This window comes from Epinephelus fuscoguttatus, linkage group LG6 (assembly GCF_011397635.1).
Source record: "Epinephelus fuscoguttatus linkage group LG6, E.fuscoguttatus.final_Chr_v1".
Classification (NCBI taxonomy): domain Eukaryota; kingdom Metazoa; phylum Chordata; class Actinopteri; order Perciformes; family Serranidae; genus Epinephelus; species Epinephelus fuscoguttatus.
The window spans coordinates 10,562,587-10,589,753 of NC_064757.1; the positions used below are offsets into that span (position 1 = coordinate 10,562,587).

Consider the following 27,167-nt stretch of genomic DNA (forward strand, 5'->3'; position numbering starts at 1 on the left):
AATGGCTAGATAGTCTGAGTACTATGAGTCTAATAATAAAAATGACCATAGATCAGTTTCATTTTGTTTTCCTGAGGATACACTTTTTGCTTTGAAGGTGCTGTTGAAGAGGATGGCTGCTGAGGTAGAAGTTCAGACGGGGGAGGTGGGGAGGACGGTGGTGGGAGGACGACTTCATCTGAGCCCCCTGACTGATTCCAGCAATAAGAGCCTCATCGAGATCCCTTCTATCAACCCATCCCATATCATCACTCCAGAACCTAACAAACCTGTCCCAGGTCCCAAGCCACGGCTCACTCCCAAACCTTTTGCTGTGGAGAGAAACCCTACTATTAAGCCCATAGTTGCTCCGAAGCCCCATACCAAGCCCCGACCAGAGTCCACTCGCCTCCCTGGATATAAACCAGAGCTTCCACCAAGTCCAAAACCACAGCAACCAGTTCCTGCTGTCAAACCCAGGCCAGTGTCAACTAATCCGAACCGACCTGCCCCCACCACCTTTAAAACATCTAATAAGTTGAACACTGGACAAACAACCAAGCCAGTAGTCCAGCCTTTTAAACCAGCCCCTTCTCTTGACCCTGGAGACCCCAGTAAACCTATTCCTCCTCTAGCAGCAGCGAGGCAGAAACCTGGTTTATCCAACTTGGCCTATTCTAAGAGCCTTAAACAACTTCCAGCAGCAGAGTGGTCTGGAACCACTAAAAATGAAGATGAGAAGGACCAGATGACACCCAGCAAAGGTGGGACCTCCATTACCAGGGCCAAGTCCATGGGGTTTCTCGTTCAGGTAGGGCAGGAGGAAGAAGAAAAGGAAAAAGCTAACTCTGAGGCAGCAGTGCCACTGCGGCCGCAGCCCAGAAGCTCCAGGCCCAGACCTGTATCAGCCATTTTCCTCGATAGTCCTACAAAGACAGAGACACCAGTTCCTGCCCCTCGCTGGGCCAGACGACCACTTTCAGCTGATCTCACGGCCAAGTTTGAGTCAATTGGTCTGTCACTGCACCGTAAAACTCCCAAGGCAAATACTAAGGAGAACACTCCTGAGGAGGAGGCACTGCCACTGAAGAGAGAGCAGGAAAAAACCCCTAAGAGCACCTCACCACAAAGCACTGATGGTGTAGCTCCGTCTGCTGTCTCAGACCAAAGCAACAAAAAGACAGAAGAAATGACTGTGAAAGAGACCGATGAGGATAAGCGTGCAGTTAGCATCAAGTCGCGAATCAGTCTTCTCCTCGATTCCTCATCCTCTCCTGGGACAGTTGTCATAGGCCAAGGGTCAGATCTCCACTCTCCAGTGCAGCCGGTCCCTGAACCCGAACCAACAGTGGGTGTCAAACAGCTCATCAAACAGCTGACAGAGGACACAACACCAACTCAGAGCCCTGTTTTGAAACCACCACTGAGGCCCCGCCCCTTGCCCCTCGACCTGACTAAAAGGTAAGAGCTGCGCCTAATGTCTCCTCAGCCTGCTTTTGTCCCATGTCTTTGTCCACGAGTTCCATTGTCATGCATGGCTTTTGTCTTGTGTGATGTATGTTCATCAGGTTTTCATCTGAGTGGTCACCAGACCTGGGCAGTGTTTCCCTCAGTGAGGCACCAGACCATCATGAGATCAGCAAAGATCCTCACTGGAGGGTAAGAAAGGGACTAAGCTTCATATGAGCTGGTTTCTGTTGGGTTGAGTCTATGTTTAAAAAATAAGTGAATGAGAAACAGTGTTACAGCTTAGTGCTAGGGAAAGCTTTCACATGCATTTCAGAAAAGACAAAGCAAGAGGGGCACCATAATATAGGTAAAGTTTGATAAGAAGATTAATGCATGTTGACAGAATGAGCCATATTTTGTGCCCTTACACTTAATATTATAGGATTAGGCATGAATTGATAAACCATTGTGAAATATGTCTTAAATAAAAGTAAGAGTGTTTGCCTATGCTGTTGGCCCTGGCCTGTCTGTTTCCCCAGAGGAAATGGGGCATTACAGCAAAAAGAATTGTCACTGCCATAGATGTACAAAGCTGTGAAACCTAAGACAGCTGGTACATAAATCATCCCTGGTGGCTGGCGGTTATGAAACACGCAGAAAGGAGATCACTGGGAAAAGGTCAACACAGAGAGGCTTTGATTACCACCTCTGCACCACACCCACTGTTATGAGGCCAACACAGAACAAGGGGATACCGTTTCTATGCTCACAGTTGTTCACTCAATCACTTTACTCTTTTGAGGGCTATATTATTTTTCTATGTAATGTTGTCAAGTCACGTGTGTTTTTAAAGCTTTTATTTATGTCAAATGTTTCCATATTTGTCATAGCATAGTGATCAAATGGTGAAGTTTGAGAGAGAAAAAAAAGCATGGTTGTTGAATGAATAGAGAGTATGTTCCAAGCTTGCCATTATCACTTAACAACTGTCAATGTCTCTGGATTTTCTTAGACCGAAGATTCAGCTCTCACCCCTAGTGACCAGAGGACATTTGTGGATTTAAAAGATTCCCAAGTGCAGCTCAAAAATGCCTCCACACCTGAAACACCTGAGGCAGGACAGAAGTTTGGCGCTACTTCCAAGGAAAGTGGTCCCAGCAGTGACGTACAGACAGTGAGAGCATCCTTGTTTGAAAATGTTGTGGAGAGGCACAGTGTGCTAATGGTGGAGGACAGCAAGCCATCAAACAAGGCTAACGATTCACTCAGCAGCCCATCATTGAAGAGAGGAACTGGTGAAGATGAGGGAACTCTGGTCACTGCCACTTACAAAGAGCCTGTATCTCCATCAAGTCCCCTGCGGGTGTTACATGCCTTTGACACTGTGCAGGCAGTGGAAGAGAACAGGGCAGTAAGTGAGAACATCCCATCAGCTCAGCGGGAGGATAAGGCCATGACGCTGCGCTCCAGGCGCTCAGAAGGGAGCAGGCCGGTGGCAGACAGGACTGGTTTAGCACAAGGCGAACCAGCTGTGGCTACGATGCCAGAACCGCAGCCTCGATATCTTAGAGTTGGAGCCTTGCCTAAGTGGAATAATACAGGTCCCGAACAAGAGGCTAGTGTGGATAAAGGGATGCTAAAGGAATCACAAAGGGAAGGAGAAGTGGCGTTGCATCAAGACAGAGGGAGGCACAGAGAGGCAGAACAGGAGGAAGTGGCTGCAGCACCTAAACGTTTGAAAATACTGCAGGCAGAAGAACAGCCGAAACCCAGGGCAACTTTCTTTGCTCTGACTGGACAAATACAGGAGCCCGTTTCTCCTGTAGATCCAGGATCAAAGATAGAGGATATGAATGTGCACTTTGATGAATTCTCTGTGAGGTCTGCAGCAGGTAGCTCTCAAGGGAAGGTCCTTCCAATAAAGAGGAATCCATCATTTGAAGAAGCATTTGGAAAAACCTCTCAAGATCAAGTTGAGGAGTTGATGATGAGGAGTCACATGTCCCACAGGGAGATTAGATCAGTGTTGGACGGACAGACGACAGAGGAAATGATTGAAGTTGAAAAGAAACGAGAACTAAAAAAGGAGACTGAAAGACACATGGCAAAAATGAGAGAGCTTGAGAGGGAAAAACAGAGACACCTGGAAATGGAGAAAGAAGCACATTTAGAATTTGCACGAATGAAGGAGAGGGAGATGCAAAGAGAATATGAAAGGCAAAGACAGAAGGCCTTTGAGAAGGAGAAACAGGAGTTTGAGGAGAAACAACGTGCACTAGAGCTTGAAAAAGAGAAACTGCAAGAAATTGAGAGAAAACGACAAAGAGAACTTGAAAAAGAAAAACAAGAATTGGAGCGACAGAGGAAGATTGAAAGAGAGAAACTGCGAGAGCAGGAAAGGGAGAGACAGCGGGAACTGGAGAGGCAAAGACAAAGAGAACTGGAAATAGAAAGGCAAAGACAACTTGAAAAAGAAAAACAAGAGTTGGAGCGACAGAGGAAGATTGAAAGAGAGAAACTGCGAGAGCAGGAAAGGGAGAGACAGCAGGAACTGGAGAGGCAAAGACAAAGGGAGGAAGAGCGACAGAGAGAACTCGACAAGGAGAGAAAGCTGCTGGAAATCCAAAAGGAGAAACAGAGAATGGAGGAGCTGGAGAGACAGCAACTCTTAGAGTTTAAGAAACAGAAGGAGAGGCAGCAGATCCTGGAGCTCGAGAAGCAGAGACTTAGAGAGAAGGTGGAGAGAGAGGAGGCTGAGAAAATTAAACAGATGGCATTAGAACAGGAAATGTTAAGACTGAGAGAGCTTGAAAAAGAAAGGGAAAGACAAAAGGAGATGGAGAGGGAGCGTCAGAAAGAGATTGAGAGGGAAAAGCAGAGAGAGCAGGAGAGACAGAGACAAAGAGATTTGGAAAGGGAGAGACAGAGACAACTTGATATTGAGAGACAGGAACTAGAAAACCAGAGACTGAGACAACGAGAGATGGAGAAGGAAAAGCAGAGGAAGGAGGAGTTAGAGAGATTTAAAGAGATGGAGAGAAGACAGCTCTTGGAGTTGGAAAAACAAAGGCAGGCAGAGAGGGAGAGACAACAAATTATGGAGCTTGAGAAGCGTAGACTGAGGGAGAGGATGGAAAGGGAGGAGGCAGAGAAAATGAGACAGATAGCCAAACAGCAAGAGGCAGAGAGGCAGCGACTAAAAGAAAAACAGAAGAAAGAGGAGCAAGAGAGGGCCAGGTTAGAGTCCTCACCTCTCAAGCCGAAAGTGTTGGATCTGGACACTGTGCTTCGAAATGACCCATTTTCGAAGGCTACTCCTCAACGCAGTGACCCTTCAACACGTTGGAAGGAGCCATCTCCAAGAGCAGAAGAGTCTTACAAACCTGCCATCCTTGACATAGACTCTTTCACATCTCAAAGTCAGCTCTTCCCCAGTAAAGACTTGTTTCCTTTTTCTGGTATTCAGGGTGGAGATGCTGGGTTTGGAGCTAGATTACAGCCAACACCTGATGTAGATGTTAGCTGGAGGGTGCCACCACAGACTTCACTAGGTTTCACAAGCCCAGTATGGACAACGTCTCCTCAGGACCCGTGGGAGCTGCGGCCTGTTGAGATGTCTGTGGACAAACCCATGGCTGAACCCAGAAAACATGGCAACAAAGTCAGCCTAGAGCAACTCCTCCTCAGGCAGGAGGAGCGGCACCTGGCTCCACAGAGGCCTTGGCCTGCTGCGCTCGATGAACCACATCAGTTGGCCCCTCTTTCCTGGACAGAAGCCAAAAGTGGAGGCTCTACAGGTGGACTCTCCAGCAGTGCTTCTGTAGAGCAGATATGGGTTCCCAGAGAGTCACGGGCTCAAGACAGCAGTGGAGAGGTCCGTAGCCACAGGAGGTCACAGGGATCTCAGGTGAGTCAGAGATATTTAGATAATACTTTTAGCAGCACAAATGAATAATTTGTATTCACTGGCATTCTGGGAATACACTCAGAGACCTCCTGACTTAGCCTAAAAAATGCTAGCAAGGAGTCCTAGCTTAGAAGTGACTTAGGACCTTTCTCAGAGCAGCTCTGAGCAAGGAAGGGACAGAAACCTTTACCTTAGTGAGGAGGTGTGGTTGACCAAGTTGCTAGGTATGATGCATTCTTTTAACAGATGTGACTGGTCATCTTTTTGTGAGCCTGCAAGGTGTGGACATCCACTGGAAATTAAATGAACTGTGTCAGAATATGAGACTGTGAAAGAGCTGTGATTGTGTGATCACTCTGCTGATGGAGGGCTGACAGACCCAAGTCATCACTGCTGCACTGTTATATTTTTCCAGTTGCCAAATATCTTAGTGTTGTGATCACTTCCAATTCTGACTTTATTGCATTGGGTAGGAGATGTGAGCACATCTCTAATGAGATCAACCACAAACAGCATTTGGAGCATATTTCTCCTGCCTCTTTGTCTTTTCAACATTTTCACCTCTGCTTAAGAAACTCTTAAGCCTCCTTAAAAGTCCTCCTCCCTACTCCTAACAGTTTTTCACCTTAGGAACTCTCTTATAGGCTAAAATGCTTTGTGAATAGATTTTATCTTTACCAGGATCTAGTCTTAACTCTCAGGGGAAATTCTTAGAAGCACAATGTGATAGCTTTTCTTGTGTAAATGTGCTGGAAGTAATCATAACATTTTTTTCTAAAGCAAAAGTCCATTAATCTCTGCCAACTCACTGTTAGTTAAGCTATATTTCTGCTCATTGGGAGACTGTAGTGTATGTGTGTATGTGTGTGTCTCTCTTTTCTTCGTGCAAGTGGAGGACTAACCATGGCACCTGAAAGAAATCAGAAAGTTTAAAGAAAGTTCTATCAAAATTATGTGGCATATAAATATGTCTCACAGATTCACAACACACTACAGCATCCAGCATGGTAGTGAAGAGCTTTTAGGACATACATGTATGTGGTGATAGAAGATATGAGGTTGACTACTGTCCCTTTGTGTGTGTGTGTTAGGAGTTAAACAGGATGCGCTCTCGCAGCGTGTCACGGCGATCAGCTCCTTCAAGCGTTGCTGTGGAGGGAAGCCTTTCCAGGATGAGGAGTCGCAGCGCTCACAGAGAGCAGGACCGCAACAGTTGGGTGAGTCAGGCTGCAGCTCGGCCTCCGAAACATTACAACTGGGTTCCAGGAAAGATGTAACTCAATGAGATGAGAAACTGCTGCCTGAGTCTGTGCTTAAGTTTGGTGGCTGGCTGTGAGCCCTTTATTATAATGACTGTTTTCATTTGGACTGTTTCTCACAGAGCTCTGTGGAGACAGGGAGGGAAATCTGTTTGCACTTCAGTTTGCACTGTGAATGTGAGAAACACTGTTTGTCATGAAGAGAGTGTATGTATGTATGTGTGTGTGTGGGGGGGGTGTCTGTGTCTGTGTCTCATGTATTAAAGACAGACGGCATATAGAGGAATGCAGTTAGCCGACTGGGTGCTGACAGCTGAACGCTGCTGTGCTCAGGTAGTAAAGAGTTGGTGACTAATGCTGATGGCACGGCCTTTTAGACTAACCTCCACCCATCCCACGTCATGGCCAAACACCTTCCCAGGCCTGTAATTCAGGATGGGATTAGTCAAATGGTTAATGAGTACATGTTCTCACTGCTCGTTTAGTAGAAGCCTGTCAGCATGGCTCAGGGAAAGCTGTGAAGTGAAATGGCCCATAATGATCATGGACCCTGCAGCCAAACAGACACGTCATATTTGTTTGGCTGTATTCCTCAGTGCTGATTGGTTCTACCTGTCATTACTAACTTTAAACCTTGTAGTTAGTACCTTTTTTTTTTTTTTACATTTTGAAATGAGTAAACTAAAATGTGTCTGTATATTTGCAGCTACACGTATCACACAAATAAATCATCTACATTCAAGCATGAACAGTGTTTATTAATAAGCAGGATTGGGTTCAGTTGACTCTTTGTCATTGAGACTGTAATTGTAGGTCCAGGTTGAAAGCCTACACACTATGAAACCAGAAGTACAGTTTATTGTGTCTCATAATTGCACACTGTATGATACAGAGCTCCATTTAAGTCACCATGAGTTTAAGGTTCACTACCACCACCTAGTGGTTGTGTTTCAGATTGTCACTGTCTCCCTTCCTGATGTCATTGCATGTAGTTCCTCATTACTGTTTTCAGGTTGTGGTCTTTGGTTTGAAATAAGCTGAATTACAGTGATCTGATATGCTTTTAAAGGTGGCAGCAGTGGAGCTAATGACAATACTGTTGGTTACAGGAATACACACTGTTCCAAAGATTACACCATGTTGCTGCTGCCTTGCAGTGTTTGAGCTACTTATAAGATATTCACTGTGCTAGATACTTTGACCCATAATGCAATGCTATTATATAATAGAATACAGTACTGGGTTGCATCACACGGTATGACCACGTCTTTACATTTGTTGATAATGTGGGAATTCAGCTTTTATAAAGCATTACTACTGTAGTGCTCATATGCGATCGCTTATTGGACTGCAGAAACAGTGTGACTACCATTATTCTCAATAATCATGTCACTACTAAAGTTGACCATGAATCTGTGTACAGTGTATAAACAATTAATGTTAGAGCTGCATCTGTCATTTTTGTCTATTAATTTACTCGTTTGAGCTACAATATGAAAATACTGAGAAATGCTGGTCACAATTTCCTTAAGGACAGTGTGTCATCTATAAATAGTTTGTTTTTTCCAACTAATGGACCAAACTTTAAGATACTAAATTTATTATCACATGAGACAGTGAAAAGCAGCAAATCACCACAAGCAAGAAGGTGGAGCAAGAGAATGTTTGGCCTTTTGTTAGGAGAAAATTATTCAAACAATGAATCGATTGTCAAAATAGTTAAAAATTAATTTTCTGTTGATTGGCTAATAAATTACTTACTTGATCTCTACAGCAACAGTGATGCTATGATAGTAGCAGGTACTTCAAAATTTTATATTTTGCATTTGTATTTTAGTTGTTGGTCTGTGCTGTTTAGTAGTAAAATAAACCCCCTCTGACTAAAATCCTAGAAAATATGTTTTATAAGTCTGGTTGGATGGCTTCAGGATTTACAGATATCTGGCAGATATCAGATATGATTCATCTCCCTACATTGTTTTTACTAACGGAAGCGTGGTCAGACTCAGACAGATGAGATAATAGCTGTGTGGTGACATCATTGCTTTAAGTTGGAGGGTCTGAGGCTGGTGAGTAGGGCAGAGCAGAGATGGGCACCGGGTTGAGAGCTGTGTTGTACATGTGGTCATGCTGCCTGACTCCACACTGCGTCTGGGTAAGTGATCGCACAACTCTCTTATTACAGATGTCTCTCTGTCGGATACATACATCCTCTTATACGAAACTGAATGTAGGCAGTTATTATATACAGTATACCATATGTACTTTTGCTGCATCCTATTTCATCTCCTTTGTGTGGTGGCTGTTTGGGTTGCTGGCTGGGGCTGTGCACAGATTGATGATGTCAGCAGAAGAGGGGAAGTGATGAGCAGCCATGACTCACTTCCCAGTTGGTGACGTTTAGTATTAGGAAGAGAAATATTAGGGATACTGGGAGCAGTACATCTTGTGATAAGTGTTTTTGTCTTGGATTCTCACTGTTAGTCTGATTTTCAAACATTCATAATTTTTCAATTAAAATCATCAGAGGGAATACTTCCTACCAAGGACACTTTACTCTTTTGTCATTTTTGATCAAAGCTACCAATGTACATTTGATGAAGATGTAGACATGTTGGTACAATGTAACATTTGGATGTCATCAATTGATTTTAAGTAAGGCTTCAGCTAATTACTATTTTTATTATCCATTATTAGCAATTATTTTTGGGTTTTGTTTTTTAGTTGTCTATAAAGTTATGGAAAATTTACAGTGTAAAGGAGCATTGTGTAGGATTTAGTGACATCTAGTAGTGAGGAGCGCAACCAGCTAAAACGTCTCTCATATGCTAAGCAAGAATTCCCAGTTAGGTTTCCAACCAACGGTCAAATCCCAAAAGAATTCAATTTACAATCATTCATATGAAAGGAATTTAACAGCAAATCCTCAAATTTGAGAAGCTGGGACCAGGAAATGCTTCACTTTTTTGCTGAAGAAATTAGTCAAACAATTAATCACTTATTAAGTAGAAAATTCTTTTTCCATCCATCGACTCACATTTTTTGCAGCAGTAATTTTGAAGATGACTTCAATGATCATATTAAGAAGACAGAATATTAGTACAATAGTAATATAATTTTGGAACCACACACCAGAGGAAAGTAATAACATTGCTTTAACTAATAGTGCTGTCACCTCCTGATGTATAATATAAGTAATTTAGCTTATTCAGGCTGTGTCACCTTGTCCTTAATAGCACCCAGGAAGAGGCAGCCATGTTCAGGCTGAGGAGTGTGAGAGAAGTCAGTTTGTGTGCTGTTGGAAACTGAAAACCTCACAGCTCACTTGTCTTTAGCACAGCACTTCAAAGAAAAGTTAATCAGATTACCTGTAGGGGGCATATGTGGGCAGGAATTCAGCTTTTATGAGCCCCTCTGTTCCAGTTTGCTCTGCGGTTAACTCTCTGAAGTGCGTCTGGTGTCGCCCGCCGTGGCTTTATTCACAGTACCAGTTCACTGATACCGCATCACCAGTGTTTAAGTTGGAAGTTAAGAGGTGTTTTGTAGTCTGTTCTGCCGTTTGCATGAGTCGGACTCTGAGCGAGATTTAAACAAACATTCACTTGACTGTTGTGATTCTTGCTTTTGTCTAGACTGCGCTTACAGACTGGTTGATGAGCATATAATCTCACTTCACTGATAAAGGCACACCTGTCTTTTCAGTGTTCTCTCTCATGCACGTCTAGTCGATCTATTTATAGTTTCTTCTTCAACATGATCATGCACCTGTGCTCATTCCTATCCGATTGTTTCACACTTTGTCATCCCCATTTTCTCGCTGGCTTTCTGATTTGAAAAGACTTGCTGTGTAGTAGCAACATATGCGTTTTCATTTTCTATCTCATCCCTCCCTCTACATTTGTTTCCACTGCTTCTCTATTCTGGCTGTGACACTTCACTGTCTTGCCCTGCAACTGAATCAGGCTGGAGCGACAGAGCACCGCAGAACATATATCACCCTCCTCTCCCTCCCGCTCTGTATCAGGGACCTCCCATTCTCTCTCTCTCTCTCTCTCTCACTCCCTGACTCTGTTCCACACTCCCTCTCTCCACCCAGTTTCTCCTTGACAGTGAGTCCTATAGCGCTGAGTACAGAGAGCAGCACTGCTGACGCATTTTCTCCTACCTGCCCATACCTGCAGAAAAAGGCGAGGGGAGAAACATTTTCTCGCTGCTCTTCTTCTCTCCTCTGGATTTGACTTCCCCTCCACACCGCTCTGTCTTGTGTCCACTGTTTGGCACTGCGTTGCTCTCTGTTTTTTCTTATGGAATACGAATGACTACAGCAGCTCTTCTTTTGCCACCAGCTGTCCTGCACCATTTCTCCTCGCAGCTTTTTGCCATAGGGTAGCACAGTATCGGGCACCATGGGGATATAGTCTTGTTGAATGGATTTTTCAACTTTTTAAGCTGGGCCTTGTTTTGGAGGAAAAGCATCACCGTAACCCCTGAGAGAGCTGTCAGGTCAGCTGTAATTGAGGCTGTGATCAGGACAAAGAAGCTCACACCTGGAGAACTGGCCAAGGTGTCACATGGCATTGTTGAAAAAATGATTTTCATTAACTAAATATCATTAGCACAGTGGACTATGATACGAATTAGCAAATTAGACTTATATGATGGGAATAGATAACTGAATGTTGTGCCAAACATTGTCACTTCTGTACTTTAGTAGTTGTCTGTACTTCATGTGCTTGAAGCCAGAAAAACATGGCTGAGAAACCTGTTGGTAGATAGCGCAGCAGTTTTTCAGGCTCTCTCACAGGGTAGTGTCCGGCATAATTAATTGTAAGTGCTGACCTTACATAACCTAAATGTGCTCAGTTGGTCAGTGTTAAGCGTATCACAGCCAGCATATCTTGTGTGCATTGAAATAAACATCAGAAAGCTTTACAATTCAGTTCAGGCCAACAAGCTGGAGCCTTGACGATGATGAGTTGAAACAGAGTCCTGACGGCTCCAGTGGGACTGCACTGCAGAAAGGCCATTTAGAAGTGAAATTAAGGAGAGGCTCAGTCCTGTTACGGTCAGGGACTGACTAGCATTTTCCGTGCTGCAGTGCTGCACGCAGCAGACGCCGTCAACATCACCACATTGGACTGGCTGAGCTGTGTTGTTGTTCTCTCTGTCACCTTCCTCACTGCTGCAGTATTGACCCAGCAACACACACCAGTGAATACCTACAACACTGTCCCTCTCCAGCGTAACTAGACTCTAATGCTTCCCTGCTGCTGTGATAACAAGGGTCACAGTTCAGTTCGCAGACTCTATCCTGACACAGCAGGTCTTTCCAGTAGTGGCCTGTGATGGAGTATCTGGGCGACAAGCTGTCAGTGGCCCACTCTCAGGTGTCAGGATGGGTGGGAAATGTCCGTCGATCCCTTCATGGGGCTCTCGGCTTTTTGTCCAGCTCGGTTGAGAGGGGAGGTCGGGGAGAGGACGGGACCGGGGACTTCAAGAGAACCAACTCCCTGCGCTCCCTGGCCTCCCGCAGCAGGGAGTCCATTCGCAGGTTTTCGCTGCGCAGCCAGCAACGTCTGTCGTTACGCAGGCGCACCGCACCCAACACCCCCACTGCTGTAAGACAACACACACACCAAGGAAGCACTAGTACCACATTTCAACACTGATACCAAGTATTTGCTGGACACCAGTGTGATTCATTACTTTAACTGACCCACAGAGTCAGTATTTGCTTTAACTATATGGTCAGCAGTATTACTATAACATCTGTTAAAGTTAAATAAAGCACAAGTGCAATTCAAGGCATTTTGCAGCAATGTCCATGCACTTCTGTAATGTCACTGTGTTAACAGCTGCTCCTTCGTCAACTATTTGGTCTTAAGCCAAACATGTCAAGAACTTGTCCATCTGCCTCCTTCTCATCTATCTTTCTTTTCTCTTTCCTTCTCTTTCTATCTGCTTTCATCCCTCCTCCATCTTATATTGTCCTCGGCACATAGTAAACAGTTTTTGTCCGTCTCTTTGTGTAGCAAAACTGATGTTATACCAGTTCTTCAGGTCATCATGTCACCTGCCATTTGTGCTTTTAGTGATAAAATTTGGCATGAGGACTGACAAAAAAAGTATAAATGGTATTCCGATTAGAAATTATAATATATTCTTTGTCTTGCCAAAGAACTAAACTCTTCAAAGGCACACAAATGTGATTCCTTGGCTTCATATCATTTGTCTCCACCCTGACATTCAACCTAGCCTGTGCTCTATATAAAGGACAGATTTAGAAACCCATGTAGGGATACGGATACATTACAGTGAAGTTGTTCCTATCTTTAGGTTACGCCTGTTTGCTGAACTGTGGTGCAGCACCTCATGAGTCGTAACTCCTAAAGATAAGAAATGTTTTCATGACGTCTGTGTGGCTGTCAGTTGTGTTGGCACGTCTTAGTAAGTCTTACTGTGATTGTGGTCTGTGGGAGCATCAGGCCTCCCCACTGGGCCGGTTTTAAGTGGATGAGTGACAGTAAGAGGTCAGCAATGACTGACTGGTAATGGACAGTGACCATGTAGCCAGTAAATGAATGAGAGGAGGCAGCGGATGTGGAAATTAGGACCATTTCTCCCTGGGTACAAATTTGTTAGAACGGGTTTGTATGTTCAGAGATAGACACAAAGTAAAAAAAAAAAAAAAAAGGTTTCTGGTGTCGGAAATATGTGGGTCTGTGCATTATGACACCCAATACTAGCGACAACTGGCACTCCATGTTATTTTCTCATATGGCTATACAAGTATATAAAGATGGATATTGACATCTAATAACTAACAGTCACTCATAACCTCAAATAGTTTTTCAAGATGACAGGTTTACAATCATTTGAGTACTCTCACGTGGCAAATGTGTCGTATCAGATGTTGTGTTGATCTAAACTGCTGACTTGTTATGTCGACCAGGCTTTTAAAATGACCTTCCTGGTGTAATGAATGGTGGATGCACTTTAATACAAGCAGTAAACTTATGGAAACCACCAGTTAAAGTAATTCAGCTGGTGTTAAACTCTTACACAATTAAATGTAAAGGTTATGCATGTGACATTCAGAGCATTAATATAGCAGCAACCTACAATTTGCTATGTAAAGATATACTGAGTAATGGCATCCTGAGCAGAGAATGATGTCAAGCTACCTCTGTGTGTTGTAATCGAAGCTTCTCTGTTTGTTACTGTTAAAGACGATCCGGCCATGTGTGCATGGGAGTCTTTATCTCACTGGTTAGCGCATCACTTATGCTTTACAGTGGTTACCTCTGCCATTAGGATGGCATTGTCACATAAGCATGGTGCCCACCCTCTGGTTCCCCCTCTTTAACACCATTAGCTCTGTCAGCACTGTTGTTGTTGTTGTTTAACACTGTTTATGGAGTAAGCATAAGGACAAAACCATGTGTGAGACGTATGCAAGTATGACTAAAGAAATATGTAATACAGATATAACTAAAATGTCTGGGTAAATGTAATTGCTATTATGCTTACATGTTTTGTATCTTCAAATAATCTGTTGGGTCAGCTATTAGCCCTTTTATGTATATGCTGGACAAATGGCGCTCGCAGCAAATTGGAGATATATCGATCTGGTCCATTAAAAGATAATCATTTTACTCAAAAATGAGCCATGTTGGCAAAAGCCACCAGGACAACAAACACGGGGCTGAAAGCAATGAGAATAATCCTTTAAGTCAGGTCCACTGCTCTCAGAGTGAAATTCCTAAGCCAAGTCAGGTTTTTACATTCTTTCCCTCTGTTCTTAGGAGACGCTTTGTACAGCATTGAGCCCTGAGTCTGTAGGAACCACTTATGTAATGAAAGGATAACACGGTACTGTTGAGTTTGCCTTAGCAGACTTCATCTCAATGTAAGCCCTCAGACATGCGGCTAGAATACCCATTTGTTGACATGAGATTAGAGCTCGTGGGAGCAGTTGTTTTGAATATCTGTAGGATATTGATATTGATTACTGCTGTGTGCATGAGTGCACGTAGAGCATATTTTCCCACTCCACCTTAGCTGGATTGATAAGAGCAGATGTGGGGAGAATGTGGGAGTGGTGACTGCAACTATAATGTTGTGGTTGAATGTGTTTTTATAGCTGTTAATGGAGATGCTCACGTCAGATCCCGTTTACAATAACCTGGATAAGCTCGTACCACAATCATGAGCCACGGCACAGCCATGCCAGCTGTCTGTTGATGTTGGCTGCAGTACTGAGTTATGTGAATACCTTAACAGAGATTACTGTGGTTTACAACGTCTGATTTGAAGATAGCACACACTGTAAAGACTGCAGCACTGATCAGGATCCCAAATTGCACACACATTCTTTGACAATGCTGTTAAGTGGGTCATAAGCTTGTGTTTTAGATGCTGTGTTCATGTAAACACACTTATTATATCTACAGTAGCTACTCACTTTGTGTTCTTCGCTCTGATGTAAGACCATCTGCTAGGTGCTTTACAGCAGAGCCCTTCCCTTTTCAAAGAACAGCAATGCAATTATTCACTTTCCATTTCACTGTTGAGGTTGGAGCAACCCACAGACCACTGTTTCTCCATCCTGTGTGAGTGTGTTGTCGGGTTATATGTGGCACCCGACGAACAGTGTGTTATCAAGTGGTAGTTTCCAAGGCCTCATTCCAGCCCCTTCCTCCTCAGATTGTCAGTCAGCCACGTATAGTGATCAGCCCTTTCTCTCCTTCATCCTTCCATTCATCCGCTCTTTGTTATGTTGTTTCCCCCGACACACCCTTCCTGTCTCTGCGAAGCTGGCTATTGCTAATGTTATTAAGGAAAAGCCTTCCGCCTGACGGCTATAAATCATTGTTACTGGACCTGTTGGTTCAGTCAGCCTCCTTGCTGAACCAACTATATGCTCCATGTTTGTAGTTGATAGAAGGGCCCACACCTGTGAATGTCCATTCAGCAGAGCAAGTGAACTGATCTCAGAGCTTAAAAAATGTTGTTTGTTTTTTTTTATTGTTAGGCCAATAAACCTGTCTACACCTGTCATTGTCTGTAGATTAATGCAGACTGCACCAAAAGAAAACGTAGAAAGAGTCCAGTTAAGGTTCAGTACTGAGGCTGTGAAAAGCCCCTATTTTACTGAATAATATATGCTGTGAGATTATGAAAGAGCCTCTAAAAGGCTTTACAACTTCTGCTTTGAGCAGCCTGCTATAAGTCATGTCTTTTTAGCTGCAGTGTAAAGGCACCTCTCCTCAACATGTTCCAGCAAAGGCAATGTTTGCCCTCTATGCTGATCAGGGGAGGGTGTGTTCTGGGTGTGTTTATGTTGAGTAACACACACTCACACATAGGATAGGATTTTTTATCACCAGAATTTTACGAGACCTGGTTTTACGATTTCTTGGCATTTTGACAACCATCATAGCAGTTTATAGTGACAGGTAGAAGAGAGTTGGATGACATAATAGCAAGATCTCCAGCTGGAACTGGGAGAGGAATTCAAAACCTGCCCATTTTCTTACCTCTGCACACCTGGTCAGTTTCTTAATTAAATGGGCATGATTGTCTGTTTCTGAAAAATACAAAAAAAATATCTGCAGTAGCCCTCCTGATTCTGCTGTCAGAAAGGTGTTTTCAGACACTGTTAATGGGCCAATATGCTTTAACTGAAGTGTTTGTTATATGGTCAAACAAACAATATCTGAAATCCCCATTAAACACAAATCTCCTCAAAGTTGATTGGGGCTGCTTTCTAAAATCATCAAAGTATGTGGCGGTGAGAAAGTTGGCAGGTTTTGAACTATTCCTGTCACTTTTTGGATATACAACCAAAAGCAACACTATGAATGTCTTTTAGAAGAGACAGTTGGGAAATGTGCACCAGTATCTACATAACCGATTGGGAAGTGTCGTCACCTCACTGTAGCCCCTCTTTTACATGTAGTCTATCCCTGAAGTGGTTAGGAACATCTCTTGCATGGGGTTAAGTGTGAATGGGAGTAGAGATCAATATTCAGGGAAATCTGTACCACCAATTTCCTAACAGAAGACCTAGTTAGATTTATGGGAAAATTCTTTTATGACTGTTGTGAGTGAAAGCAGTAACATTGCAGGCACAAGCATTTAAAGGGTTACGTTTTTCTGACGAAAGGTGCTTTCACTAAGGGTGAGCAAAACAATCATAAGACTCCACTAATGAGGTATTTGAATCCGCACTTTGTTTACGGTATAGTATTTACGTCAGTGCTTGCAAAAAAGCATTACTTGTCTTGCAAACTTGTTGAATAGTAGATTACAAGAACACTGGCAATGGATGAAAACAGCTCCTTGCCCTGTTCCTGAAAATAACTAGAGACATCTTCTGTCGCGTACACGTACATCCTGCCCTGCCCCATTGTCGTCCTCTGTTGAGTTTTATAGCAGTTTGCATCGATGAGCTTTGCATTAATGCCATCTGCTGGACTGTCTCATGCCCCATCTATTCCAGCATTGCAATGGCCTGTGTGAAAAGGTGCAATATGGAAATGTTCCTTAATGTAGTGCATGTGTGAACAGTGGAAATCACTAGTGGTGCCTGAAAGCTTATCCAGTTTTTCACCTGTGGCTGCTTGGAACAGCTATAAACATTTTTGCCCTCTGACCATATGTCACAATAACTAGATCTTCTCAAGCATACAGTGCCCCTGAGGCCCAGACACACCAAACCAACATCAAAGAACTAGCAGGGACCACAGCCGACTGATTTGCGCCTCATGTCGCCTGAGTCTCGGCCAAAAATTGCACATGAACACACCGCAGACACTATGGCTGATGGCCAACCAGCACGCACGTTTTGCACCTGCGTGAGAGGAAATAACTCGCCACACCAGCAGACAGTGGGAGTCATTAAAAAAGGGAAATCGGAAGACCGTCTTGACGCTAGTTAGCCAGTTAGCATATTAACAACACAATTCAATGTTGACGGAACAAAGCATATTTATTATGTACCAGCAAACAATAACACAAAGAATTACAAACTATTTCTTTTGAACTGCTCAGTGGCTAAAGAAAAATAATCTTTCCTCGTGTAACAAGTTTGTTTTGATCTCACTACCTCTTGAGCTGTTTGTTTACTTTGCTCACTTCTGTTTCTCTTATGCGCTGAACTGAACTCCCAGTGATTTCATTCACCAACGGGCTCTGCCGTTGCTGATTTAACATTCTAAAGTGGCCCAAAAAAATGGGGGTCAAGGAGGGCCAACGGTGCAGGACACACTGCAGAACGACAGACACTCACCAACAGCCCAACATTGTCTGATGGCACACCATCAGCTTTGTCTATCAGGGCCTTTAGACAATCCATGTGTTATCGATCTATAGTGTTTCTGTTAATATAGAAGTGAATAAATCGCACACTGATGTTTCTATAGTTCAGACTCACTATCGTACATTTCTCTTTGTAGCCTACTCTTTGAGGGAGACCTACTCATCTAGCTAAATTAGCATTTCACTGACCCAAAGATCACTAGATAAGTGGAGTATGTGCTTAGTGTGTCTGCATGTTCAGCCTACAGTCTGATTTGGCCCAGAGGTTTTGTTCATTGTCAGCGGGAGCAGGACTCTGAAGTGCGTTTATTTAAGGGTAAGTGGCGCGACCCTGTGATGTCAACTTGAAAAGTGTGAGTGCTGAAAATCCTTGAGAAGAGGATGAACATGAGAACAAGTGCTTTCTCAGATGCAGGGAAAGTGTTGAACGCCGTTCTCACTATTCTTTGTTTTCTTTTTGTTTTCCTGTCAGGAAAGGCATAGCTGATGAATGACGTCCTGCGCTGCTGTTCTTTTTTTTCTCAGTGTTCTTAGCTGTGTTACGCTCCCTCAATCTGAACGTATCACAGTCACATTCTACCTCGAATGTTCTTTTTATCTTATTGTCTCTCTTTGCCCTTTTTGAAGCACTCTTGTACCTCTGCTCTCACATACACAAAGAAAACAAGGATGGCATTCATGACGCTCTAAGAATGAGAACTCTGATCCACTGTCACTGCTCATATAAACATCACTAGAGAACTGCTCTCATAGTCTAGGAACCTGGGCAATTACAGAGCCAGGTGTATCACATTTCTCTGTCCACCCCTCGGGCAACATCTGAGGACAGAAGGATTTTCTATTGTTTTTCCCTATATAGGCCAGGGTTATCGGTTCATGTGCAGGCGTGCCTCTGTGAGTCCTGTGTGCTTTTGAGACAGTATGTCCTCTGTACCAGCCTCATTAAAAGAGGCATGGTTCAGTAGACAGCAAACACACACTCAATCACCCACCACTCTTCTCTGTTTTTGTCCCCGCTCTGGTCCTGTCTCCATTAACTCATCCTTTCACCTTTTCATAACTGTACCACTGCTGGCTGCTCAAGCTTGACAGGAACCAGCTCTGTTAGCAACACCGTTGGCTCCTCACTACTGTACCAGCTTGGCTTAGCGAAACAAAAAAATCTGAAAAGACTGTTAACAAATATTTACCAAACTTAAGTAGGGTTTGCATGTCAAGTGTCAAGTGAGAGCTGCTACTGGTGTCTCTCATGCTGGTCTGTTATGTAACTCAGATCCAACTTGATTCCTCCTCATTCATTAATGATTGCTCTCTCCCTCCTGCTCCCAGGTGCAGCAGAAGCAAAGTGGCAGTGGTGACGAGGAGGGGAAGGACTCTGGAACACCGGCCCGTGACACTGACAGTCAGTATGGAACCTGGGAGACAGGACTGCGCACCGATGACAGGTAAACATACTGTTGTCATGATGTCACATGGAATGTGGGGTTTTTTGTGTACTGTGTGTTACACACACTTGTGTTACACAACACAAGTCAATTTTCCTAAACAATAAAAGTTGTCCATTGCATTGTACAAAGGCATGCAAACGCAACTATGGCAAGAGCATTAGGTCAGAGTTCATTCATTCAGTCATTATCCGTAAGTGCTTGTCCTGTTGGGGGGGAGGGTACAGGTCCTGGACAGGTCGCCAGACTGTCACAGGGCTGACACATGGAGGCAGACAACAATTCACGCTTAGGTCAAAGTTGAAATGGTAATATACTGTATATGCAGAATAATCAATGACAACAAAAAGTGTTTTCTGTAGTAGTTCCCCCATAGGTTTAACTGTGAGATGTGTTCAGGCAGCAAGTTTGCCACAAAGCTTTTTAAGTCTAATAAATAAACAAGATAAACTCACTTGTTATACGTGATATCCTTATTAAAGAGAAAAATACAGCCATACACCTTCTGAATTCAAGTTTCTTTCTTCCACTAAACTAAGACTAGTTTCACTGTGCTGTTAGCTCATTGTAAAACACACTTCACTCAAACTCGACAGAAACAAAATAAAACTCAAAACCGTCTGGTTTTGTCCTTCCACTGTTCCATCAATCACCACATGCTACCATATGCTGTAGCACCATGTACTACATGCTGTTTTCCCCGCTGTTTCTGTCTGCAGCAAGCCTAGTAGTGGCTCTTGCTTGGTCTATGGAGGCATACCATTAAATTACCAAATAAAATGACAAAGATCCACCCAACCCTGGTTTATAACAGTTGGATTAAACTGGACTTAATTAAAACTTGACTGTAGGCTTGTACCACTAAAAGAATTCACTTAAACCTATCATTAGCTTTTGTTGGCTTAAAAAGGCAGAATAAGTCAAATGTGTGATGTTTAAGTTCTTATAGCCTATATAATTTTGATCTTTTTTTTTTTTTCTTTGAATCAGATACCTGATAATAGGAGAGTTTAACAGATGTTTCATACCATTTTTAATAGATAGATATAGACATAGATATAGGCATAAAAATATCTCTGTATCATGGATGTAATGCTGTGGTGTGGACGTGTGCTTTGCAAGTTTTAAGGAAACTAGCAAGATGGATGTGTTTCTGCCTTTATTGTACATCTGTCTATGAGTGACGTACCTCCTTTAAAAGTAACTGTCAGAGCAGTATAAGTCATTAGAGATCAGATTTGAGATTCTGACAATCTCCCGTTGTTGTGGATCCTCTGATAAAGAACTGTGTACAATTTTATTTTATCTGTTGATGATTTGAAATAGGGATGCACCGAATATTCGGTAACCGAATATATTCGGCAGAAAAAACACACATTCAGTATTCGGTGGAATAAGTTAAAAGCAAGGCCGAATAATAGCGGCGTGTTTTGTTAACGCAATCAAACAGCGTGCTGTGACCAGCGGAGTAAAATGTCATCAGTGTGGCGATCCACCCGTCACCGCACTCGCATTTGCGACTAAAAATAGTTTTGAGCGAGCAAAATAGGCTTAAATCATTCAGCACGCTGTGCGAGCAGCCTGCAGATTTCAACCACCAGCAGAAATGAAAGGCGAATCCCACCGGTTGTGGGTTGAACGGGGATCACAGACACAGACAGTAATGCATTCCTGTCAAATACAGCGGCCATCGGCTTACCGGCGATGGAGGAGTCGGCTTCAATAATGTCCTCTTCTTGGCGTCATGACTGCCCAGAATTACCTGAACAGCCGAGCCAGCCGAACACAGGAATGTGATGTGTCAGAGGAGAAACGAGCCGTTCATGGCCCACAAACCTCACCGCACTTTAGGGACTGTTCTTTACTTATGAAGGGACTTGTCAGGGGAGGAGGGTGGCTGGTTGATTCTTATTTTATTTATTTATTTTATTTTGATACCCCCTATGCTTCACTTATTGATGCTGTTTTTGAAGTATGAATAAGTCACTAAGTAATTTATTCCATTGAAACATCATTGATGTATTATAGAAAAGTGATTTATCTTTTTATAAATGACAAAAGGCACATCTGCCACATTTTCGTTGTGGTATCGTGATACTACTTAGAACCATGATATTTTCATTGGTATCGTACAGTGGGTCCCAATATTGGTACCCTGACAACACTAATCTGGAGGGGGTTCATCTGCAAAAACTAATGAAAAACTAAACAACAATATGTGGTACTCGGTATTCGGCCAAGCGTTTAATATTATTCGGCTTCGGCCACAAATTTTCATTTCGGTGCATCCCTAATTTGAAACAATCCCCTGAAAAGACTAAATCCAAACATGAATCAATCCTGCTAACAAGTGTTGTTTACCTGTGTAGCCACAGCTGTGCCACAGAAAGCCATTGTTGTGGCAGGATAAACAATTGTTTATAACATTTGTCATTTTTTGTAGCTCTGGGGGAATAATAATTATAAAAAGTTAAAATTACTCCAGCACTACCCTGTAACACAGACAGATTGCTCCTCTGATTGCAATCTGTCACTGACCTCCTGTGGTCAGAAAATAATATCACAACATTAACCAGTACTGATAACAATGGCTAATATTTCAATTCAAAATTGCAAAAAAGGAGTATTGCATTCTATCACATCTGTATTTTCATATGAATATCTTCTGTTTAGGCTTGCAGTTCATTTTTAGGTGCGTCTGCTAAATCACGGCTTCCCACAGTCGAGTCAACAAAGGAAAAGATATGACTCAGACTCTGTTTGATTGTAACTGTGGTTACAGCAACCACACAGTTGTTTTCAGAGGTGTTGCCTTACTTTTTCTGTTTTCTTTTTCCTTATTTCAGCCTCACTCCTGCCACTCCTAGTTCAGAGAGCAATCTCAGCCCTTCACCAAGGAAGCCCACTCCCGCACACACGCCTGAAGATCCTGCCTCACAGTTTGATACTAACACTGTGGACAGCCTCCCTCCTTCATCCTCATCTGAGAGCCAGCCACTCCCTTTCCCTGATGTAAGAGCAATCTGAGTTAGCCACAGCTCACTTCTTTTGATGGAGCATATTACCACATGTGGCATTATTAGTCTCTCATGTCTGATGCTGCTTACTTAAGATGTTCTCATTTGTATCAGCAAAAACTGATCAATAATTGTGCCCTTGATTATACCGATATGTTTACGGGGTGGCTGATGTATTTTTTGTGTGTGGATGTCCAGGTCCCTGTCACTCTGTTAGACACTAGTGCTCTTCGCTCCAGAGCCCAGCTGGGGAAGAAACGGGCACCACGGACACGGCCCTCCAGAGCTGCCAGACAGAGTGCTCCACAGAGAGAGGAAGAAACCACTGAGGACTGGCGTTACAGAGACTCCACAGGTTAGCACTTGACACCAAACAGGACGAGCTAAAATCCTGAAAAGGTCTTATTCCTCAATATACTCTAAACAGGTGTATGTGAAAATGATGCACCCATAAGTCTGATGGTATTGTCCAAATGCACTTTTAATCTCTTAGAAATGGAGGAATAAGTTTTTTAATGGACTATACTGTACGCACACATACGACAATAATATGTGTTCTCCCTATGACAGAGGCAAAGGTTGAGAGTAAGGACGCTGACTCGGACTCAGAGGAGCAAGCCAGAGGAGCTGACTCCAGCCCTGCTCTTTCCTCTCAGCCACAGAGGATCGCCCTGTTCCCTGGGATGGACCCTTCAACTTTAAAGGTGAGCCTCACTTGTGCATTTGTCAAATGTATTCACCATTAGCCCTTTTCCGTACACGTGTGCTTGCTTGACTGGGCTGGTGTTAAGGTGTACGCTATGAACATTGTCCTCAACTGCATTGCATTGTGGTATATTTATGCCAGCATAGTGTCCAGTGTTTGCGCACTTTAATATTTCAAAAGACATAGTATGTAGTTCATATACTATTAGTTTTATAATAGGGTTTTGGACATACTAAAAAATCTTACACACTGTTTTAGCCTACTAAATAGTATGTTAGTGTGGAATTTCTGACATATCCCATGTGAATGACATCAGCTGTTAGGAAGTGAACATGGACCCAAGCTGGTGCCTGGCAATGCAGTTGAAACAGTCAATTGCACTGTGTAGTGGTTGTTTGTAGCCAGCTACATATCATCAAGGATGTTCAGACTGTTTCACAATTTTACTTGGGATCTACTGGCAATGGAATTGGAGGCTATTTTAACACGTCGCTAAATCGTCCCTGAATAACAACAACACTTATCTGTCATATGCTGTTGGCCAGACTCTGGAGATGGCCCATCTCGGCCAAGACTCTGCACAACATGGGGTATTTAAACTGTTGATAGAAATCCATATCAGTGTGGCATGGTTTGACCCATCACAGCCATAAGAGCCATTGGAAAAGCCCTACAGAGGTGCATGTGAACCAGTCCTCTCTAATGCTGTATGTTACTTATCAGTATTTATTGTTTTGCCCTCTCTGGTCATGTATTTTTAGTTCTTAAATGTGTCCCATTCCTGTTGTCAGGCCCAGCTGAAGAAGAGGGGTGACTCTGACAATCAAATCGATGGAGCGTCTTCCTCTCCCTCCCAGCTTTCTCGCTCTCCCAAGTCCCCCTTCCTTGCCAGGGCAGCACGTGTACTGCCCCCACCTGGTGGGAAAGAGAATGGGTAACTCCAAAAGTTACAGAGAACTTATTTACTTTAGGGACTGGAACTTGTTTAGCTTTTATTCCCTGCATTAACTTTGCTGTCTGTGTCTTATCTGTGTAGCGAGGAGGACTCACCCCAGTGGTTGAAAGAGCTGAAGTCCAAGAAGCGCTTGAGTCAGTATGAAAATGAGAGCTAAGTAAATAATGAGGTGAGACAGTTTTTGAAAGTTCTCTTTATCTTTCACTGTGTATCAATCATCAAAAACAATTATTTCCACTTGTGACACCTGTTATCCTCTCATGCTCCCTCCCAGGTTGCCTTAACAGATGAATCTATATGAAACAGAAGCCTTAACGATCGACCCAGAGAGGAGGAGAGGTGAATCTACAGCTGCTGATGTTTTTTTTCTCTGTTTTTTTGTTCTCTTCTCATCTGGGTTCATAAATGTGCATGGTGCCTTTTTTTTACGGAGAGTCTCTGTCCTATGGAAAAAGAAAAAACAAGCAAGGAGGAATAAAAACACCAGGCTGCTCTGCTTTATCCATTTCATGCTTGAACCTGTCGAAACTCTCCTGCACCAGGAGGCACTTATACGAACATTTTAATGGGGACCAGGTGAAGTTGAGGGGGAAAAGGGAGAGGGGGGCGATTATTGATAATTATTTCCTGTCAGGCCGCATTTCAGGAAATGGTTAACTTGTGGGACCACGACGCCTCTTTATCCTGGACATGCTTCATCACATGCTGGAGGACAATCCAGCCAATCCTCTTCAAGATGTTTGTATTTAGTTTCCTTACTCGACTAATATGTACAAGGTGGCCCTGTCTGCGTCGGACATGATATTGGTCAGTGGAGGCTGCTGATGGGAGTCACACAAGCATTGCCATAGGATAACATTTCAGACACTAATGATTTTCCTTCTTTAACATAGAGAACAAATCACTGCTGACTTGATTGCCAGCCAGAGTGTATATCATGTTAGTAACTGTAATCAGGAGATGTTATATTTGTATTATTGTTGATTTAACAGAGACAGAGAGCTAGTTTTGAAAACATTAAGCTGCATCACTACAATAGACTTTGTTATACTCCGCGACCCTAACAGTGTCACAGTTGCTGCATAGTGTATATATGTTTTTGTCTAAGTATCTTTTTTGTCTTTGTGGAAGAGAGACAGGGGACTTTTGGCCAAGTGACTTTGCACCTGTCAATCATGCACACTCCTTATCAGCACAAATACACTCTTTGATCTTTTTTAAAAAACACTAATCAGCCTGTCTTCCCTCCTTTAACAGACTGAATAACTGTAGCTGTAAGCATTCATTATAAGCCATACTTTAACCTTGTAGCCCTCACACACTCCACTTTTTTTTTCCAACAAATGTGCAATTTCCCTCAATTTGTGTCCCCAGTAATGTGCATGCACAATCTTTGCTGTCAAACCAGGCGTTGCTTAAACTGACTGGTGCAGAGTGTCGGGGTGTTGGCTCTCACTACTCCAGTGGAGGGATGTTTGTTCACTACATTGTGTGAATGACTCCACCCTCTGTTACTCCAAATAAAATTGAACATTTGCACCTGCTTTCCAACTTCACTGTAATCTTCCTCATGTTTGCCATCCACCCAACCACACTGCGCTCCTATAAAGCACTTTGTCACTTGATGCACTACAGCACTGACCTCTGCCCCCGTCTTGTTGGACATGTCTCATCTCCTGTATTGTTGGAGTGCTAATGCAATGCAAGTGAATGTGTCGATCGAATCTTCGGAGTGATTGTCCCTGGTTTCTATGTACATGACGTTTTACTTTGTCATGAAAGTTAAGGGTTTATTTTTTATGTCCTTCTTTGTCCTTTTTTCATTCGAAAGTAAAGATGTATATTGCACTGTGTTGTACTGGCCAGTGTCCTAAAGTGAATACATTCTTAATAAAATTTACTTGACTTGAGCTACATATCTCAGTCTGGTGATTCTAATTTAACCCTGTGGACATTAAAAATTCCATGGGTGTTTCTGTGTTTGGGGATTGCTATGTGCACTCCTTTAAAAGTCTTAATTAGGCTTAATGGGGCTAACTATTTTTATCAAACTATGAAAGTCACATTTAGTCAATCAAGGTCTGTGAATAAGAACAATGTTTGCAGGTCCTCAAAAAGTCTTGAAATGTTTCAAATTCAATTCTATAATTTGGCCTTGAAAGTTATTAAATAGTCTTAAGTTTGAATTTTATCTAATTTAATTTATCCATCTTTTGATTTCTTTTTGTCAAAATAAGTCAAGCTCTTTGGTGTGAAAGTTCATATGTCTGATATTACAAATCTTTAAACCTTCCACTGGATCTAATACTAAAGGATATTCTGTGCGTCCATCTGTCCTATTCTTTTGAATTTGAAATCTCAAGAATCCCTTTAAGGAATTTGCTCAAATTTGGCATAAATGTCCACCCGGAGTCAACATTGAATTTATGAGATTTGGTCATCAGAGTTCAAAGGTCACTGTAACCTCATCTGTCTCATTCTTGTGAACATAGTATCTCAAAAACACCTTGAGGGAATTTTTCAAATTTGACACAAACATTCACCTGGACCTAGTGATAAAGTGATTAGGATTTTTTTGGTTAAATGTAAAGGTCACCGTGACCTTGCATTTGTGTCATGCTCATGAACAGGATATCTCAAGAGGGCCTTGAGGGAATGTCCTCAAATTTGACACAAACTTTCACTTTGCCTCAGGGATTAACTGATTTCAATTTGGTGGTTGAAGGTCAAGGTCATTGTAACCTCACAAGACATGTTTTTGACCATAACTCAAGAATTCATACACTAATTTTGACAAAATTTCAGAATACAAACACAAGGCAGTATTTCTAGTTTTAATTTTGCACTTGCATTTACCTGTTGGCAAAACATAGGGTAACCTAACTCACTCTAATAACCATATTCCTACTTAAAACCTTCCACTGGACCACCTATATACTTACCTTTATACTTAACTGCATTGCTTGAATAACAAAAAAATTATTGGTCCAGAAGTTGGTATTACAAGTTGTTTAAAAAATGTCTTAAAAAGCATTACATTTAAGTGTCTGATATCTGTAGACATCCTGAATACTGACATGGTTTGGTAAGATAATTTAATGGGACTGCTGTTTGGCTTCCACAGTCTA

General features: G+C 42.7%; 1 protein-coding gene across 1 annotated transcript in view; it reads left to right on the plus strand.

The window, feature by feature from the left end:
- si:ch73-138n13.1 (titin homolog) overlaps positions 1-25,955 on the plus strand; it is a 29,960-nt gene extending 4,005 nt beyond the window's left edge. The window contains exons 3-13 of the mRNA XM_049577987.1: positions 98-1,440; positions 1,548-1,638; positions 2,441-5,335; positions 6,427-6,552; positions 19,246-19,361; positions 22,208-22,373; positions 22,577-22,733; positions 22,949-23,082; positions 23,876-24,018; positions 24,121-24,208; positions 24,314-25,955. Coding sequence (XP_049433944.1) covers positions 113-1,440; positions 1,548-1,638; positions 2,441-5,335; positions 6,427-6,552; positions 19,246-19,361; positions 22,208-22,373; positions 22,577-22,733; positions 22,949-23,082; positions 23,876-24,018; positions 24,121-24,196 — 5,232 coding nt within the window. The 5' untranslated portion in view covers positions 98-112 and the 3' untranslated portion in view covers positions 24,197-24,208; positions 24,314-25,955. The remainder of the gene's footprint in view (positions 1-97; positions 1,441-1,547; positions 1,639-2,440; positions 5,336-6,426; positions 6,553-19,245; positions 19,362-22,207; positions 22,374-22,576; positions 22,734-22,948; positions 23,083-23,875; positions 24,019-24,120; positions 24,209-24,313) is intronic.
- Positions 25,956-27,167: the final 1,212 nt, after the last annotated feature.